Source organism: Macaca fascicularis, chromosome 1 (genome assembly GCF_037993035.2).
Source record: "Macaca fascicularis isolate 582-1 chromosome 1, T2T-MFA8v1.1".
In the NCBI taxonomy this organism is placed as follows: domain Eukaryota; kingdom Metazoa; phylum Chordata; class Mammalia; order Primates; family Cercopithecidae; genus Macaca; species Macaca fascicularis.
Window position 1 is genome coordinate 194,998,155 of NC_088375.1, and position 15,316 is coordinate 195,013,470.

General features: G+C 49.8%; 1 protein-coding gene across 2 annotated transcripts; it reads left to right on the plus strand.

Annotated features, from left to right (window-relative positions):
* The first annotated feature begins 3,405 nt into the window (after positions 1 to 3,405).
* MYCL (MYCL proto-oncogene, bHLH transcription factor) lies at positions 3,406 to 10,018 on the plus strand. Of its 2 annotated transcripts, none has more exons than XM_005543858.5 (3): positions 3,406 to 3,604; positions 3,969 to 4,473; positions 7,467 to 10,018. In XM_005543858.5, the coding sequence occupies exons 1-3, from the start codon at positions 3,524 to 3,526 to the stop codon at positions 8,063 to 8,065; spliced, it is 1,185 nt and encodes a 394-aa protein (XP_005543915.3). In that variant the 5' UTR covers positions 3,406 to 3,523; the 3' UTR covers positions 8,066 to 10,018. The 2 variants fall into 2 exon arrangements, with proteins under 2 accessions (XP_005543915.3, XP_045229753.2); XM_045373818.3 differs by having other exon boundaries at positions 3,406 to 3,492.
* The last annotated feature ends 5,298 nt before the right edge of the window (positions 10,019 to 15,316 follow it).

Below are 15,316 nucleotides of genomic sequence, written 5' to 3' on the forward strand. Positions count from 1 at the left end.
TGTTTACAGCAGTGTGAAAACAGACTAATACAATTGGCATATCTCTACTTTAAAGCATTAGAGGTGGGGTGTGGTGGCTCACATCTGTAATCCCAGCACTTTGAGAGGCCAAGGTAGGAGGATCACTTGGGCGCAGGAGTTTGAGACCAGCCTGAGCAGCATAGGGAGACCCCGTCTCTACAAAAAATTAGCCGGGTGTGGTGGCGCATGCCTCCTATTGTCCCAGTTACTCAGGAGGCTGACATGGGAGGATCCCTGGAGCCCAGGAAGTCAAGGCTAAAGTGAGCCATGATTGCACCACCGCACTCCAGTCTGGGCAACAGAGTGAGACCCTGTCTCAAAAAATCATAACAACATAATTCAGAGCCAAGGTGAGTGGATCATTTGAGGTCAGGAGTTCAAGACCAGCCTGGCCAACATGGTGAAACCTGGTCTCCACTAAAAATACAAAAAATTAGGGAGGATGGGGAGGTATAGCATTAGGAGAAATACCTAAAGTAAATGACGAGTTAACGGGTACAGCACACCAACATGGCACATGTATACATATGTAACAAACCTGCACATTGTGCACATGTACCCTAGAACTTAAAGCATAAAAAAAAAAAGGAACAGAAGCAGTATGACCTTTAAAAAAAAATTAGCTGGGCGTGGTGGCAGGTGCCTGTAATCCCAGCTACTTGGGAGGCTGAGGCAGGAGAATCGCTTGAACCTGGGAGGCGGAGGTTACAGTGAGCCGAGATTGTACTACTGCACTCTAGCCTAGGCAATAGAGACTTGTCTAAATAAATAAATAAATAATAAAACGCAAAAACTAAAGCATTAGAGTTTTGCGTTCAGTCATATACTTAGCACCCATGATGTGCCAGGCTCTGTTCTAAAGCCCTAGGGTACAGCAGTGAATAATTTTGTGTTCAGTCATATACTCAGCACCCATGATGTGCCAGGCTCTGTTCTCGAGCCCTGGCGTACAGCAGTGAATAAGGCTGACATTTGTGTGCCCTCACTGAGTTTACAGTCTGACAAGGAAGACATAAAACAAACAAAAATATTCAAAGTGAAAAAGCAGTGCAACTCTCAGAAGACAACTTAATTTCCTTTTTCCTACTTCTTGAGGAGGGGCAGCATCTCCTGGTTGCCCCCAGATATCATCTACAATGAAACCATGGGAGGAGCTGCAGGGTGGGGGCTGTAGTCTAGGTGAGGAAGGCCCATTCTCCAAATGTAAATTTCCAGCCTCCCTTGAGGTCTATACCACCAATTATTCCAATAAAGTTATTTTCTACTTACATTTGTCTAAGGTTGGTTTTTGTTTTGTTTTGTTTTGTTTTGTTTTGAGACGGAGTCTCGCTCTGTCGCCCAGGCTGGAGTGCAGTGGTGTGATCTCAGCTCACCGCAAGCTCCGCCTCCCGGGTTCACGCCATTCTCCTGCCTCAGCCTCCGGAGTAGCTGGAACTACAGATGCCCGCCACCACACCCAGTTAATTTTTTTGTATTTTTAGTAGAGATGGGGTTTCACTGTGTTAACCAGGATGGTCTCGATCTCCTGACCTTGTGATCCGCCTGCCTCGGCCCCACAAAGTGCTGAGATTACAGGCATGAGCCACCGTGCCCGGCCTAAGGTTGGTTTTTGTTATTTGTAACCAATAACCCAGACTAGTACGGCAACCATCTCAGACATCTGCGGACCAGAGAAAAGTCACTAAAAGACAATCCAACGTCTGCGTCTTGGGGCGCAACCAAACCTGGAACCCTTCTAATTTGTGGCTTCCGTTTAGCACAAAGCAGGGCACACAAGCTCTCTCAGTGAAATCTGGTTGGCTGAGTCTCTCAGTCAGTTAGTTCACAAATGTCTGCCAGAAGCTGTTCTATGTGCAGAAATCACAAAGCAAGTAGGAGCAGGTTTCTGCCTTCAAGGATATCCCACATGCAGCCCAGACCCAACGTATCTAAAACGGAAGGCTGTCATTTTCCCTGCCTTCTCTCCCAACCCATGTAACAACTCACATTCGGGTCCCATGCTCCAACCACATTGAACTGCTTGCCCTTCTCACTTCCGTCTGCCAACAGTGAGTAGTTTGGCGTTCTTAGATCACAGGGGTGGGAGGGAAAGAGAGAGACAGCAGGTAATCAGGCTGGGGTAGACAGACACCAGACCTTGATGCCAGGTGGAGGAATCTAGATGTATTGGCTGCTGTCCCAAGTTACTCTCCTCTGGCCTAAATCTCAGACTGGCCATATAGTTTAATTTTTTCTCTTCCACCAAAGGTCATCTGTGTAGAAGATGACACAAAGGGGAACCCAGCACGGTGGTCCATGCCTGTAATCCCTACACTTTCGGAGTCTAAGGAAGGAGGATCATTTGAGCCCGGGAGTTCGAGGCTGAGGCGAGTCATGATCGAGTCACTGCACTCCAGCCTTGACGCTGAGTGAGACCCCGTCTCTTAAAAAAATATTAAAAATTTAAAAAAGTTATACAGAGGGGTTATCTATCATCTTGGCCAGCGATGCCGGGCAAAACTTGAAACAACTTGGTCCTGCAGTATTTTCCAGATGCCAAATCCTCATTCTCTTTTCTCTACTGTGCAGCTCCTACAGTGTTTTGTGTGAGAAGAGAGGGAGCACAGCGGGTCTCAGCCCTGGCTTTGCCCCGGGAAAAATTCCTCCTCACTTCTGCACCGCCCTACCGAAAGCAGGGGCTAAGCCAGCGCCGTCTGCGTCTCCTCCTGGCCCAGGCCACTTCCCTAGATGCTCTATTTCCCTAAAGCCTCACAACAACCCTGTAAGGTAAGCATTACCATCCCTTCATTTTACAGATGAAACTGAGGCTCAGGAGGGTTACGTTTCAGGCTCTAAAGCCCGGCATCTTCGCTTCGATGCCGTCCAGGCTTAGGCCACCGAGCTTAAGAAACGGGCCGACGGGTGACCAGACGGACGCCAGAACCAACCCAAGTTCAGGGCTGAGGGCCGCCAGGTGGCGCGTTTCCCTCCTCCCCCCGCGGCGGCTCGGGCGCACCTGAACCCAGCGGGGCGCGCCGGGGAAAGTAGGCGCGCAGGGTGGAGCGGGGAGTAGCCCTAATTCTCCAATTCGGAGTGGGCAAGGAGCATGGTTTACTTCAGCCGGCTGGCACTGCCAGCGCCTCGATAGAGTCACGCCTCCACCAGGCGGCTGCCGGGCCCCATCAGCCCGCCTCCTGTTTGCGCTCCCCAGTGTGCAATTTATTTGGGGGGCTACCGGGGATAGAACGGAGTGGGCGAGCGCTGCCAGGAGGTGGGGCCTGCCCCACCTGTCGACTGCCTGGAGTGGGCAGGGAGGAGGCGGGGTTTGTTCCATAGGGCCCGCCCCCCAGTCCCTGGGTCCCGGGCGCGCGACGAGATATAAGGCAGCCAGGAAACAATGCGCCTGCAGCTCGCGCTCCCGCGCCGATCCCGAGAGCGTCCGGGCCACCGTGCGCGAGCGAGGGAGGGGGCGCGCGCGCGGGGGGCGCGCTTGTGAGTGCGGGCCGCGCTCTCGGCGGCGCGCATGTGCGTGTGTGCGGGCTGCCGGGCTGCCCCGAGCCGGCGGGGAGCCGGTCCGCTCCAGGAGGCGGGCGGCGGGAGCGAGGTGAAGCTGCGGGTGGCCCCGGCACGGGAGCGGGTCCCGCGGTGCGGGCTGGCTGCAGGGTGCCTTCTGGGCACGGCGCGCCCCCGCCCGGCCCCACCGGGCCCTGGGAGCTGCGCTCCGGGCGGCGCTGGCAAAGTTTGCTTTGAACTCGCTGCCCGCAGCCGGGTCCGCGCTCTGCGATTGGCTTCCCCTGCCACTCTGACCCGGGGCCCGGCTTCTCGGGACGCGAGGACTGGGCGCAGGCTGCAAGCCGGTGGGGTTGGGGAGGAACGAGAGCCTGGCAGCCGGCTGTGCCGAGGGACCCGGGGACGCCTCCTTCGCCCGGCCGGCACCCGGTCAGCACGTCCCCATTTCCCTCCCGCAGGGAGCGGACATGGACTACGACTCGTACCAGCACTATTTCTACGACTATGACTGCGGGGAGGATTTCTACCGCTCCACGGCGCCCAGCGAGGACATCTGGAAGAAATTCGAGCTGGTGCCATCGCCCCCCACGTCGCCGCCCTGGGGCTTGGGTCCCGGCGCAGGGGACCCGGCCCCCGGGATTGGTCCCCCGGAGCCGTGGCCCGGAGGGTGCACCGGGGACGAAGCGGAATCCCGGGGCCACTCGAAAGGTTGGGGCAGGAACTACGCCTCCATCATCCGCCGCGACTGCATGTGGAGCGGCTTCTCGGCCCGGGAACGGCTGGAGAGAGCTGTGAGCGACCGGCTCGCCGCTGGCGCGCCCCGGGGGAACCCGCCCAAGGCGTCCGCCGCCCCGGACTGCACTCCCAGCCTCGAAGCCGGCAACCCGGCGCCCGCCGCCCCCTGTCCGCTGGGCGAACCCAAGACCCAGGCCTGCTCCGGGTCCGAGAGCCCAAGCGACTCGGGTAAGGACCTCCCCGAGACATCCAAGAGGGGGCCACCCCATGGGTGGCCAAAGCTCTGCCCCTGCCTGAGGTCAGGCACTGGCTCTTCTCAAGCTCTTGGGCCATCTCCCCCTCTCTTTGGCTGAAGCTGCCCGTGTAGCCCCCAGCCGTGTATGTCTGGCACGTGGGTGTGTTGGTAAACAGTTTGGAGAAGTGGCGTGGGAGCCAGCGTCCCTTTGATGATTATTGGAGCCCCAGGGGACCAGGGATATGTAGTGAGGTTTGGCGCTTAGAGAGGACAATACTGGGGTTGGACTGTAAGGGATTTCTGTCCTAACGAGTCCGGAAGGGGATCCCTTAAGAGTCACTCCAAGCCTGAAGTTTTTTTTTGCTGCTGCCTCTTTCCCTGGGAAACTCACACTCCCCTAGGGGGAGAAGAAGCTGAGAGCCTTTTGTGCAAAGCCAAAGCCCATCCTTTTAAAAAACTAGGTCTCCAGTTGGCTTTACTTAAAAATGCCAATAATAAATGCCCTCTTGTGCCTCCCCACCACCACTTACCACTCGTGCATCCCTGAGACAGGAAGGGAAGAATGAACACTCCCCATTAACAGATGGAAAAACTGAGGCTTAGAGATAGAAAATCACTACAAGTCAGCTCCAGCTTTCTGCCATCTAGCCAGCCCCTCTTCCCCAGTGCTCCATCCCAACCAGGCACCTCTTCCTTGATGTTTGGGTCTTTGTGGTAGCTTATCTTAGAGGCACTACACCTTGCCTTGCTGTTTGTCCTAAGATGGAAAAGTGTCCTTCTCGCTCCCTTTCAATACATCTCCAGCTTCAGCTGCTCCCTTGCATTCAACAAATATTCACTGGCCCCTACTTTGTGGCAACCTGTGGGCTACGTGCTGGGGTCAAGGCCATAGAGCTCCAGGCCCTCCTCTCCCATCCTTGATGCAAGGGCAAACCTCACTGAGGGCAGACTAGGGCATCCTGTGCCACTAAACTACATTTTTCTTGTTCTGGCATCTTAGACCTCCACACCCATGAGAAATACTGGAGAGGGTATTTTTGTAGAGTGTAGACTGAGGCTGGTGACAAATAAATCAGGACCAAGAAAACTCACTGTAGCTTTTAGGAATAACTTTTACATGACAATTCGATAGGGAACTGGGGAATGGGGTATGGAAGTTGTCATACACTTGAGAGGAAAAATAGGATAACAAGAAAAATTAAAAGTCTTTTTTTTTTTTTCCTGGTCCACTGTGTTAAGGTCGTTTTTAACCAGCTTGCTTTCTACACCAAGAGTTTATGTTCGTTTGATGGCTGGAAAGAATCTTGAGATCAAAAAACCAATAAAGATATATCTCTACAACGGCTGGTGGAGTGGTAGAGTGGAATGAGCATTGTTTTGGAAGTTTGGACGTTTTAGTTTGAGATCCAGAAAGTTACAAAGGTGATATGTGGACTTGGCTGATCTGGGCCTCAATTTCCCCATTTGCGCACAATGGGGTTGGACTTGATTGTCCTGCTGAAGACATTTCCTTGTCTGGGTAGAGTAAGACACTACTCTCTGAAAGGGAGAATGGTGTCTTAAATTATTTCTTTCTTAGATAGAATCTTCCTGAGCCACAAGACTTAACACTGAAAATTAAAGGTTTGGGATGTAGGGAAGCCTGCTGAATCCTTTTCTGACCTACCCTTTAACCTGAACCTGTTTGTGAGCTTCTGGTTCACTCACAGGCCACATGGCCTGGAACAAAATGCAACAGATTGCAAACAATGAGGCGGGGGGGTGGGGAAAGTGATTGGCAGCAGAGCTCATCCAATAGAGGCTAGGGGCTGGGTAAGACAGCATTCCAAACACAGCGTAATCAGCCAATCATGGGCTTTGGGGCCAGGAGAGCTGAGTGGTCAGGTTTTATTAATGGAGAAATAATGCGATTGTCCACACAATGGAAGCCTTCCCGACAAAGGGGCTCAAGCTTCCTGGTATGCAAAGAAGCTGAGAACGGAGCTCTTCGGTTGTGAGGCCTAGATCCATTAAGGTGGGCTTCTGTGTGGAGGCCGCAAAATGTGTGGAGCAGGAGGAGAGTTTTCTCCCAATTGCCCCTCTCCTGGTTAGGTTAACCTAAGAGACCTTCAAGCCAGCGAATGATAAGGGCATGTCCACGTGTCTCTTGGTCTCTGGTGTTTTGGGCCCCATATCTGGGACATTCTGCTGCCCAGTCTCCGCCTCTGGTGCAGGTAGTTTGGAAATGGTCGCTTGTACCTTTGTGAAGTTCCTGCAGCTTCGCTGACCTGTGATTACAAATCTAACCTTCTGGTCCAGGGAAGGAGGTGGGGCAGGCGACCTATAAATGATGGATGACTTTAGAAACCCGTTGAACCCAGGAGCAAAATGCTCCTAAGGGAAACCCTTTCCCTCCCCTCTGTGGGTGAAGAGGGATGGGTTGTAGCCCTCCCTTCTCTGAATCTTCAGCTGAAAGGGATGGCAGAATAGAGAGGTGGGGGAATAATAGGATTTATAACTTGTGAAAAGTAACAATTCCCCAAGTGCAGGCTGTGCTGGGCAGGAACAAAGGGCAGCTCTGCCCACAGACCCCTCATTTACAATTCTGATGGGGCATGAAAGAGCCCGACTGGGGAAGATCTTTATAGCTAAACTTTGTCCCAGGTCGGTAGCTCTTTCTCTCCATCCCCTCCGTGGGGGAGGGGAGAGCCTTTGCAGACTGGGGGCTGTTGGCTTGGGTCTGCCTTTTGTTCTTATCTAAGCCTTGCTGTGCAAAAGGAAATTGGAGAATATTTTCCTTCTTGCTAATGTCCCCTCCTTTCCTTCACTGTGCCCTTACCCCATTACAAATGAATCAGCTTTCTGCTCACCTCGATTTGTTTATATCTAAATTGGAAAAATGTCCACCTACCTTCCCAAGCACCAGCATAGACAGCTAAAGCTGTAGGGTCTATGTTTATGTTTCTCATGGGATGTGTTTCTTCTCTTGATCTCTTTTCTTGGACAGAGAATGAAGAAATCGATGTTGTGACAGTAGAGAAGAGGCAGTCTCTGGGTATTCGGAAGCCAGTCACCATCACAGTGCGAGCAGACCCCCTGGATCCCTGCATGAAGCATTTCCACATCTCCATCCATCAGCAACAGCACAACTATGCTGCCCGTTTTCCTCCAGAAAGCTGCTCCCAAGAAGAGGCTTCAGAGAAGGGTCCCCAAGAAGAGGCTCTGGAGAGAGATGCTGCAGGGGAAAAGGAAGATGAGGAGGATGAAGAGATTGTGAGCCCCCCACCTGTAGAAAGTGAGGCTGCCCAGTCCTGCCACCCCAAACCTGTCAGTTCTGATACTGAGGATGTGACCAAGAGGAAGAACCACAACTTCCTGGAGCGCAAGAGGCGGAATGACCTGCGTTCGCGATTCTTGGCCCTGAGGGACCAGGTGCCCACCCTGGCCAGCTGCTCTAAGGCCCCCAAAGTAGTGATCCTAAGCAAGGCCTTGGAATACTTGCAAGCCCTGGTGGGGGCTGAGAAGAGGATGGCTACAGAGAAAAGGCAGCTCCGATGCCGGCAGCAGCAATTGCAGAAAAGAATTGCATACCTCAGTGGCTACTAACTGACCAAAAAGCCTGACAGTTCTGTCTTACAAAGACACAAGTTTATTTTTTAACCTCCTTCTCCGCTTTAGTAATTTGCACATTTTGGTTATGGTGGGACAGTCTGGACAGTAAATCCCAGAATGCATTGCAGCCGGTGCACACACAATAAAGGCTTGCATTCTTGGAAACCTTGAAACACAGCTCTCCCTCTTCCCTGACTCATGGGAGTGCTGTATGTTCTCTGGCGCCTTTGGCTTCCCAGCAGGCAGCTGACTGAGGAGCCTTGGGGTCTGCCTAGCTCGCTAGCTCCGAAGAAAAGGCTGACAGATGCTATGCAACAGGTGGTGGATGTTGTCAGGGGCTCCAGCCTGCATGAAATCTCACACTCTGCATGAGCTTTAGGCTAGGAAAGGATGCTCCCAACTGGTGTCTCTGGGGTGACGCAAGGACAGCTGGGCCTGGATGCTCTCCCTGAGGCTCCTTTTTCCCGAAGACACACGAGCTGTCTTGGGTGAAGACAAGCTCGCAGACTTGATCAACATGGACCATTACCTCACTGTCAGACACTTTACAGTAGCCGAGGAGTTGGAAACCTTTAATATATATATTATGATGTTAGCTGACCCCCTTCCTCCCACTCTCAATGCTGCGACCCTGGGAACATTTAAAAAGCTTGGCCTCTAGATTCTTTGTCTCAGAGCCCTCTGAGCTCTCTCTTCTGAGGGAGGGACCTTTCTTTCCTTACAAGGGACTTTTTTGTTCCATTATGCCTTTGTTATGCAATGGGCTCTACAGCACCCTTTCCCACAGGTCAGAAATATTTCCCCAAGACACAGGGAAATGGGTCCTAGCCTGGGGCCTGGGGATAGCTTGGAGGCCTGGCTCATGCATGAACTTGATCCCTGCCCAGGTATTTTCCGAGGGGCACTTGAGATCCAATCTTTTCTCAAGGCAGGTGTAAGACACCTCAGAGGGAGAACGGCACTGCTGCCTCTTTCCCACCTGCCTCTCGTCTCAATCCTTGACCGGCGAGTTTGAAGTTCTGGAACCATGCAAATCTGTCCTTCTCATGCAACTCCAAGGAGCTTGCTGGCTCTGCAGCCACCCTTGGGCCCCCGCCAGTCTGCCATGAATCAGATCTCTTTTCCAGAATCTGGGCCTTTCTGAAGTTTTGGGGGGAGCTGTTGGGACTCATCCAGTGCTCCAGAAGGTGGACTTGCTTCTGGTGGGTTTTAAAGGAGCCTCCAGGAGATATGCTTAGCCAACCACGATGGATTTTACCCCAGCTGGACTCGGCAGCTCCAAGTGGAATCCACGTGCAGCCTCCGGTCTGGGGAAGTCACCCAACCTAGCAGTTGTCATGTGGGTAACCTCAGGCACCTCTAGGCCTGTCCTGGAAGAAGGACCAGCAGCCCCTCCAGAACTCTGCCCAGGACAGCAGGTGCCTGCTGGCTCTGGGTTTGGAAGTTGGGGTGGGTAGGGGGTGGTAAGTACTATATGTGGCTCTGGAAAACCAGCTGCTACTTCCAAATCTATTGTCCATAATGGTTTCTTTCTGAGGTTGCTTCTTGGCCTCAAAGGACCCCAGGGGATGTTTGGAAATCGCCTCTCTACCCTTCTGGAGCATGGTTTACAAAAGCCAGCTGACTTCTGGAACTGTCTATGGCAGACAGTTTGGGTGTAGGTTACTGATGTCTCACCTGAATAGCTTGTGTTTTATAAGCTGCTGTTGGGTATTCTGCTGGGGGGAGTCTTTTTTTTTATATTGTATTTTTGTATGCCTTTTGCAAAGTGGCATTAACTGTTTTTGTACAAGAAAAAAAACTCTTGGGCAATTCTCCCATTGCAAGGGTCTGATTTATTTTGAAAGGCAAGTTCACCTGAAATTTTGTATTTAGTTGTGATTATTGATTGCCTGATTTTCAAATGTTGCCTTCTGGGACATCTTCTAATAAAAGATTTCTCAAACATGTCAGAGTGGGGGCAGCTTATGCCACCTGAGTCCTCCTCAACCACGGAAAACTATTTCAGGGTAGCCACAAGTGATCCAGAGGGCTGTATTTCTCTAACCATGTTGCTAACCTGGTCATTCCACTCTGGGTTCCTGAAATGCCATTTCAGACATGTTGAAACAATGTAGGCTCAGTACTCAGTGAACACGGAATTCTCTTGTGAATTGCAAAGAGTGCTGAATTTGTACTTTAGAAGGCTTGAAATCCTGGCTCCACTACTTCTGCGGCCTTTAGCTTTATCTTTCTGAGTCCTAGTTTCCTTATCAGTAAAATGGGGATAAATGCTACTTCACTGGGTTTTTGCAGGTATTGAATAAAGTGGTAGACTTTAAACTGCTTTCTAAACTATAAAGCCTTATACTCTTTAGGATGGTGTTATTCTTATCTTAGTGGTATGATGACCTTCTGCAAGACGTGTTTTAAACATTTTTCTGAGAATTTATGTTGCAATGTACTTTTTTCTTACAGAAAGATAGTTCTAAAATTCTTTCTCCTGGCTGGGTGCAGTGGCTTATGCCTGTAATCCCAGCACTTTGGGAGGCTGAGGCAGGCAGACTGCTTGAGCTCAGGAGTTCGAGACCAGCCTAGGCAACATGGCGAAAATGCATGTCTATAAAAAATACAAAAATTAGCCAGGCATGGTGGCACACGCTTATAGTCCCAATCACTCAGGAGGCTGAGGTGGGAGGATGGCTTGAGCCTGGGAGGCAGAGGTTGCAGTGAGCCGAGATTGTGCCACTGCACTCCAGCCTGGGCAACAGAGCCAGACCTTGTCTCAGAAAAAACATTCTTCCTCCCTTAATTAATGAAATAAAGTTTAAGCTTCGTTTTCCTCCCACAGTTCTCATAAACTTGCTGTAAATGCAAGAGAGGGGAATTCAGTAATAGCTGTTCCTCATAGGTCGCTGCTTATGTCTGAACACTCTGCCATATCAACCATGTGTCAGGGCTACAGATGAAGAAACTGAGGTTCTAAGAGTAAACAAAGCTATGCAAATTCACAAGCTTGTAAGTAAGTTGTGATTTGAAACCAGCTCTGCCTATCTCCAGAGCAAGAGGTCTTAGTCACTACATTATGATGAACAGCTTGTTTGTTAGCATCAGGTATGTGGTGGAGGTAAACATGGAATTCTATCATTTAACTGCTCATTGAAACTCTCTCTTTGGGGCTATTGTGCCTGCCACTTATTGGGATGAAATGGAGCAAATGTCCCATGACCAGCAACTCTGAGGCATATGTGTGCTGGGTGGGATAGTCTTGCTGCCAAGGGGCCCCATCTGGGACTGAAAAGAAAACAGTTGCTGTTCAGGATGGCCATGAGCATCATGGTGAAAGACGCCTCCACTAACTCCTCCTTACAGATGGGACTTGGGTTGGTATTGCCCACCCAGATTCCTATGGAGCCTCAGTAGGGTCAAAAAGCTCCTCTTAATTCCTCACATTTACAAAGTGACCCTCTTGTGACCCTCCAACCTGGTAAGTAAACAATATCTGCCTGATGGTACTGGAGCCCAGAGAGTTTTCTTGCTCAAAGCCATGTAGCAAAATCAGGATCCCAAGCCCAGTCTCCTATCAGGTAAGCTTTTTCCACTTAGTCCCCCACTGCACATAGGTAACAAACTTAGAACCTAAGAAGCTGTTCGGTAAAACTGACATGGATTATTGGAACTCTTTTCTTAAAACTCCCAGTGTATTTATCTTCATTTTTTGAGGCCATTAGTCAAGGGTCTGGTTTGTAGGACGTATCTCCCTTTATTGGACCTTGAAAGAATTCAATAACATTGTTGAAAGCTCTTAGTACAATAGTATGGACCCATGGGTACAGGCATGAATGTTAGTAGTTTTGGGTATCTTAATTCTTTTTTTTTTTTTTTTTGAGACGGAGTCTTGCTCTGTCACCCAGGCTGGAGTGCTGTGGCCGGATCTCAGCTCACTGCAAGCTCCGCCTCCCGGGTTCACGCCATTCTCCTGCCTCAGCCTCCTGAGTAGCTGGGACTACAGGCGCCCGCCACCTCACCCGGCTAGTTTTTTGTATTTTTTAGTAGAGACAGGGTTTCACCGTGTTAGCCAGGATGGTCTCGATCTCCTGACCTCGTGATCCGCCCGTCTGGGCCTCCCAAAGTGCTGGGATTACAGGCTTGAGCCACCGCGCCCGGCCTTTAATTCTTACAATAACCTGGAGAGCAGGATGCCGTCAGCCCCATTTCACAGAGAAGCCAACTGAAGCTCAGAGACATTTAAGTCGTTTGTCTAAGCCCACACAGCTAGTACCAGCTGCCTGACTCCAAGCTTCAGCTCTTTTGAGTCAACTCTGCTGAGAAAGGAGTGGGAATAAAGCCATCTCCTGGGGGAAGGGAGGGTGTTTCTGGAATGTGAAGTATTTTAAGCTCCTTCCTAGCTCATTTCTACAGACTCCTACCTCTATCTCTGTCTGAAAATAGTCAGGAGTTTATTCCTGGATTTCAGAGGACGATTTCTACAAATTAGGTTTGCCTCTGAATAATGCACCTAAGGGATCACACTCCCAACTCGGGACATAGACCATATGGGGTGACCCAGAAGCTACACTTGGTAGCAAAGAGAGAAGGACATCATCTCTGTTAGACAAAAAAAGGCTAAAGTGTATGTTTAACTTCTGCCTCTGTTGGCAGTTATTTTGGGGAACTGAGACAGGTTGAACTATCTTAGATGTGCTGAATTTGTCTACAGTGCTCCCAAGGTCAGGATATTCCAGAATATTAACTTTAAAAGGGGAAAAAGAGGATGGGGATGGCTTTGCTGATCTGTGATAGTGATAGGAGGGAGTGTGAGAGAGGTTTCTTTTAAGGATAAGATAACCAGCTGGGAGATGATTGATGACCGGGTGACTGGGAAGGGGGAAGGAGGAGGTGTCTAAATGTGTCAGCTAGAGTTCTGTTGGTTGGTGTGTGGGCATTTCTACCGTAAGCCCAGTGGGCGGCTTTTGTTAATGTCTGTTTATTTACACTCCTGGCCAAAGGGAGCAACTGTATTAATGTTACCATTCTCTTGGCAAGGAAATGTAATATTTAAAAAAGAAAGTCTCTAATCAGGTATGTTATTAAATGATTAGGCTCAGTGCCAAGGGTCCAGGAGGTGCCCAGTAAATAATGGATTGCCTTTAAACTTGTGGGAAGCAGTATGATTAAGTGGTCACCACATCCAACAGGTCTCAGTTCCAAATCTTGGCCCTGCATTTTCTAGCATTTTCTTGACCTTGGACAAATTATTAACCTCTCCTAACCCTAGTTTTCTTATCTATAAAATAGGTAGAAATAATAGCATGCACTTCATTGGGTTGTCAGAGCAATAGTAAGTGCTCAGTAAATGATTAGTATTATTTAAACCATGTTAACAAGCCACACCTAGAATATAGATTAGTCATATGTGAAAGGTGATAGAAGGATAAGAAATCTTGGCCGGGCACGGTGGCTCAAGCCTGTAATCCCAGCACTTTGGGAGGCCGAGACGGGCGGATCACGAGGTCAGGAGATCAAGACCATCCTAGCTAACACAGTGAAACCCCATCTCTACTAAAAAATACAAAAAACTAGCCGGGCGAGGTAGCGGACGCCTGTAGTCCCAGCTACACGGGAGGCTGAGGCAGGAGAATGGCGTAAACCCGGGAGGCGGAGCTTGCAGTGAGCCAAGATCCAGCCACTGCACTCCAGCCTGGGCGACAGAGCGAGACTCCGTCTCAAAAAAAAAAAAAAAAAAAGAAATCTTCCCAGAGTGCACATATTGATGCTTCGAGAGGTGGTAAATTATTAGGGAAGAAATAGCCAGGTTTGGGGAGCTTGAGATAGGCAATGGAGGAAGGAGGGCAAAGACTGGAGCCTCAGACTAGTTCACAGCCTCCACAGCCCATAGCCAGCAGAGGTTGTATATCAGCGAAGCCATTGCACATACAAACCCTCTACTTTTCCTTACAGGGCACTGTAGTGCCTTTAAACTGAGCTACAGTCAACTGACTCCATGTAGTCATTAATGCCTATATTATTAAGACAGTGATTCTCAAACCTAAGTGTGTCTTAAGAATCTACCCACCTGGCCAGACGCAGTGGCTTATGCTTGTAATCTCAACACTTTGAGAGGCTGAGGACGGCGGATCACGAGGTCAGGAGTTCGTGATCAACATGACCAACATGGTGAAACCCCATCTCTACTAAAAACAAAAATTAGCCAGGCATGATGTCATGCACCTGTAATCCTAGCCACTCAGGAGGCTGAGGCAGGAGAATCACTTGAACCTGGGAGGCGGAGGTTGCAGTGAGCTGAGTGCCATTGCACTCCAGCTTGCGGGTGACAGAGAGAGACTCAGTCTCAAAAAAAAAAAAATAATCTACCCACCCTAGGTCAGGGCCAGGAATCTGCATTGCTAACAAGCAAGCAGGGAGTTGAATTCCTGAGTCCACACTGAGACAAACACTGATATAAGGAGTTGGAGCCCAGGTTTTGCAAAGATAAAAAGTATTCACAGAAGGTGGTGTAGATGCCATAGTTAAGAACTTGGGCCCAGGCACAGTGGCTCATGACTGTAATCCCAGCACTTTGGGAGGCAGAGGTGGAAGGATCACATGAGTTCAGGAGCTTGAGACCAGCCTGGGCAACATAGCAAAATCCCATTTCTACTAAGAAATTTTTAAAAAAAGTCTGACAAGAAGGCTTGTGCCTGTAGTCCCAGCTACTCCGGAGGCTGATGCTGAGGTGGGAGGATCACTTGAGCCCAGGATTTTGAGGAGGCTGCAGTGAGCTATAATTGTGCCACTTTACTTCACTCCAGCCTGAGTGACAGAGTGAGACCGAATCTCTAAAACAGCAACAACAACAACAACAACAACAAGAAACAAGGACTTGGGATTACTACCTGTGTGATGTTGGGCAAATCGCTCAACCTCTCTGAGTCCTACAAGTAGCCTTCTTCTGTAAAATGGAGATAATGATATCTATGCCACAGGACTGTTGTGAAGATTAAAGGAGCTGTTACATGTAAAGTGCTTAGAACAGTGCCAGTTACATAGTGAGAGCAATATGTTTGCAATGATACATGAAACTATGGTTCCTTCCTTCTGGAAGTTTATGAGCATGGAAACATGATCAGAAAATATTCTGGTCTGAAGTAATATAATAATAACAAAAAGATTACAAACATGATCACAAAATAAGGCAATATGTGTCTCAAAAAGTGCTATGAGCCTCAGAAAGGGAAGAGAACATTTTGTTTGGAGTCATCATGA